The sequence below is a fragment of the Vidua chalybeata genome, chromosome 33 (genome assembly GCF_026979565.1).
Source record: "Vidua chalybeata isolate OUT-0048 chromosome 33, bVidCha1 merged haplotype, whole genome shotgun sequence".
NCBI classification, from domain to species: Eukaryota; Metazoa; Chordata; class Aves; order Passeriformes; family Viduidae; genus Vidua; species Vidua chalybeata.
In genome coordinates this window covers 446,995-450,611 of record NC_071562.1, presented here as the reverse complement: position 1 = coordinate 450,611, position 3,617 = coordinate 446,995, and the positions used below count along the sequence as shown (strand labels likewise).

The 3,617-nt window shown below is 60.3% G+C and overlaps 1 protein-coding gene across 1 annotated transcript in view; it reads right to left on the bottom strand.

Annotated features, from left to right (window-relative positions):
• ILVBL (ilvB acetolactate synthase like) overlaps window positions 1-3,405 on the bottom strand; it is a 36,077-nt gene extending 32,672 nt beyond the window's left edge. Inside the window, 6 exon segments of the mRNA XM_053968332.1 lie at window positions 446-469; window positions 471-574; window positions 1,052-1,078; window positions 1,917-2,118; window positions 3,274-3,345; window positions 3,348-3,405. Of these exon segments, the coding sequence (XP_053824307.1) occupies window positions 446-469; window positions 471-574; window positions 1,052-1,078; window positions 1,917-2,118; window positions 3,274-3,345; window positions 3,348-3,398 (480 nt within the window). The 5' untranslated portion in view covers window positions 3,399-3,405.
• Window positions 3,406-3,617: the final 212 nt, after the last annotated feature.

Genomic DNA, 3,617 nt, shown 5'->3' with positions numbered 1-3,617 from the left:
GAATTTCGGAATGGCACTGGGAATTCGGGATTGGCATCAGGAATTCGGGAATGGCACCGGGAATTTGGGAATGGCATCAGGAATTCAGGAATGGCAGCAGGAATTCGGGAATGGCATCGGGAATTTGGGAATTCAGGAATTTGGGAATGGCACCGGGAATTCAGGATTGGCACCGGGAATTCAGGAATGGCATCAGGAATTTGGGAATGGCACCGGGAATTCAGGAATGGCAGCGGAATCTGGGAATGGCATCAGGAATTCGGGAATGGCATCGGGAATTTGGGAATTCAGGAATTTGGAATGGCACCAGGAATTCGGGATTGGCAGCGGGAATTTGGGAATTCAGGAATTGGGGAATGGCACCCAGGAATTCGGGATTGGCAGCGGGAATTTGGGAATTCAGGAATTCGGGAATGGCAACCGCGGACTCCGGGGAGGTGCCCACCTTCTGCAGGGTGGCGGCGCGCACGCCGCCCCAGGAGCAGCAGGGGCGACTCGGCCATCTGGGCGTTCTTGACGGTCGTCACCGCGTTGGTGACGCGGGGCCCGCGGTGACGGCGCGACGCCGATGCGGCTGCGGGGACAGCGGGGGGGGCTGGCGGTGGCACCAAGGTGGCACCCAAGGTGGCCATCATATTGGCTCCCCGGTGGCTCCAAGGTGGCACCAAGATGGTGCAAAGGTGACATCATGGTGGCACCAAAATGGCACCAAGTGGCCAAGATGGGTTCAAGAAAGTGCCCAAGGTGAATTTCATGGTGGTGCCAATATGGCTCCAAGGTGGCAGCAAACTGGCACCAAGATGGCTCCAAGGTGGCACCAAGGAGACATCTTGGTGGCACCAAGATGGCCTCAAGATGACTTCAAGATGGCGCCAAAGTGACATCATGGTAGCACCAAGATGGCCTCAAGATGGCTCCAAGGTGTCACCAAGATGACTCCAAGTTGGCTTCAAGATGGCGCCAAGGTGACATCATGGTGGCACCAAGATGGCTCCAACGCCATCTGGGCGTTCTTGACGGCTGTCACTGCATTGGTGACACCAGGACCCGCCGGTGACAGCAGCGACGCCACTGTGGCCTGTGGGGACAGCGGGGTAGCTGGCGGTGGCACCAAGGTGGTGCAAGAGATGGCTCCAAGGTGGCACCAAGATGGCTCCAAGATGACATCATGGTGGCACCAAGATGGCTCCAAGGTGGCATCAAGGTGGCTCCAAGATGACATCATGGTGGCACCAAAATGGCACCAAGATGGCCTCAAGATGGCTTATCAAGATGGCTCCAAGGTGGCATCAAGGTGGCACCAAGATGGCTCAAGGTGGCGCCAAGGTGGCACCAAGATGTTGCATGGCGGCAACAAGGTAGCCTCATGATGGCTTCAAGATGACATCAAGGTGGCACCAAGGTGGCACCAAGATGGCTCCATGGTGGCACCAAGGTGACATTAAGATGGCTCCATGGTGGCACCAAGGTGACATTAAGGTGGCCTCATGATGGCTCCAACATGACATCATGATGGCACCAAGATGGCTTCAAGGTGGCACCAAAGTGGCATCAAGGATGGATTTGATCCAGGAGGGGACAAATGGGGACAAATCCCACCCTGGACATCGCGAAGTCCTGGAACCCTCTCAGGTCACCCAGGACCCACCAAGGTGGGACACCCCAAAACCTTAGCAGATGTTGGTTATGGGGCCACCTCCATCCCTTGGGGACAAATGGGGACAAATGGGGACAAATGGGAGCAAATCCCACCCTGGACATCCCAAGATCTTGGAACCCTCTCAGGTCACCCAGGACCCACCAGCGTGGGACACCTCAAAACCCTCTGGAGATGTCGGCCACGGGGCCAGCTCCATCCCTTGGGACAAATGGGGACAAATGAGCACAAACCCCCCCGAGATGCCCCCGGTGCTGACCCGAGAGCCGGGACACGGCGTCGGCGGCGAAGACGGCGGTGGCCTCATGGCGCGTGTCCACCACGCGGATGCCGATCTTCTCGCAGGCCACCAGCACGGGCGAGATGTGGCCCCCGGGCAGCGTGAACAGGAAGCGCACGCCGTGGGCTCGCAGCACCTCGGCCACCAGCTCGCCACCATGGCGGGGACTCGTCGTGTCCACCTGGGGGACAGCACGGGGTCACCAGGAGGTCAGCGGTGACACCTGTCCTCAGTGTCCTCCATCCCACCTGTGTCACCTGTCCTCAGTGTCCTCCATCCCACCGGTGTCACCTGTCCTCAGTGTCCTCCATCCCACTGGTGTCACCTGTCCCCAGTGTCCTCCATCCCACCTGTGGTCACCACAGGGTCACCATGAGGTCAGTGGTGACACTGGTGTCACCTGTCCGCAGTGTCCTCCATCCCATCGGTGACACCTGTCCTCAGTGTCCTCCATCCCACCGGTGTCACCTGTCCTCAGTGTCCTCCATCCCACCGGTGTCACCTGTCCCCAGTGTCCTCCATCCCACTGGTGACACCTGTCCTCAGTGTCCTCATCCCACCTGTGTCACCTGTCCTCAGTGTCCTCCATCCCACTGGTGACACCTGTCCTCAGTGTCCTCCATCCCACCGGTGACACCTGTCCTCAGTGTCCTCCATCCCACCGGTGACACCTGTCCCCAGTGTCCTCCATCCCACCGGTGACACCTGTCCTCAGTGTCCTCCATCCCACCTGTGTCACCTGTCCGCAGTGTCCTCCATCCCACCTGTGTCACCTGTCCCCAGTGTCCTCCATCCCACTGGTGTCACCTGTCCCCAGTGTCCTCCATCCCAACCCGGTGACACCTGTCCGCAGTGTCCTCCATCCCACTGGTGACACCTGTCCTCAGTGTCCTCCATCCCACTGGTGTCACCTGTCCTCAGTGTCCTCCATCCCACCTGTGGTCACCACAGGGTCACCAGGAGGTCAGTGGTGACACTGGTGTCACCTGTCCTCAGTGTCCTCCATCCCACCGGTGTCACCTGTCCCCAGTGTCCTCCATCCCACCGGTGACACCTGTCCTCAGTGTCCTCCATCCCACCTGTGTCACCTGTCCTCAGTGTCCCCCTTGTTCCACCAGTGCCACCGGTGTCACCTGTCTTCAATGTCCTCCCATCCTCAATGTCCCCCAGCACCCCCAATGACTCCAACGTCCCCAGTGTCCCCCCAGTGTCCTCAGTGCCCCCCCAGTGTCACCAATGTCCCCAACACCCCAATGTTCCCAATGTTCCCCCCAGTGTCCCCAACATCCCCCCAATGTCCCCCAGTGTCCCCCCAGTGTCCCCAGAGTCCCCAGACCTTGTGGAACAGGCGGTAGAGGAGCCCGAGGCGCTGGGCCACCACCAGCAGGGCCACCAGGGCCACCAGGCCACCAGGGCCACCAGCCCGGCACAGGCACAGCCCAGCCCGGCCACCAAATCCATGGCAGGAGCTGCAAGACAACGGGGCCACCGTGGGAGCCTTGGGGACACCAGGGTGACCCCCAGGGCCACCAGGAACCACCTGGGGCAACCAGGAACTGCTTGGGGCCACCAGGAACCCAACGGGGCCACCAGGAACCACCTGGGGACACCATGAGAACCCTGGGGCCACCATGGGGACATCAGGGACCCAATGGGGCCACCAGGAACCACCTGGGGCAA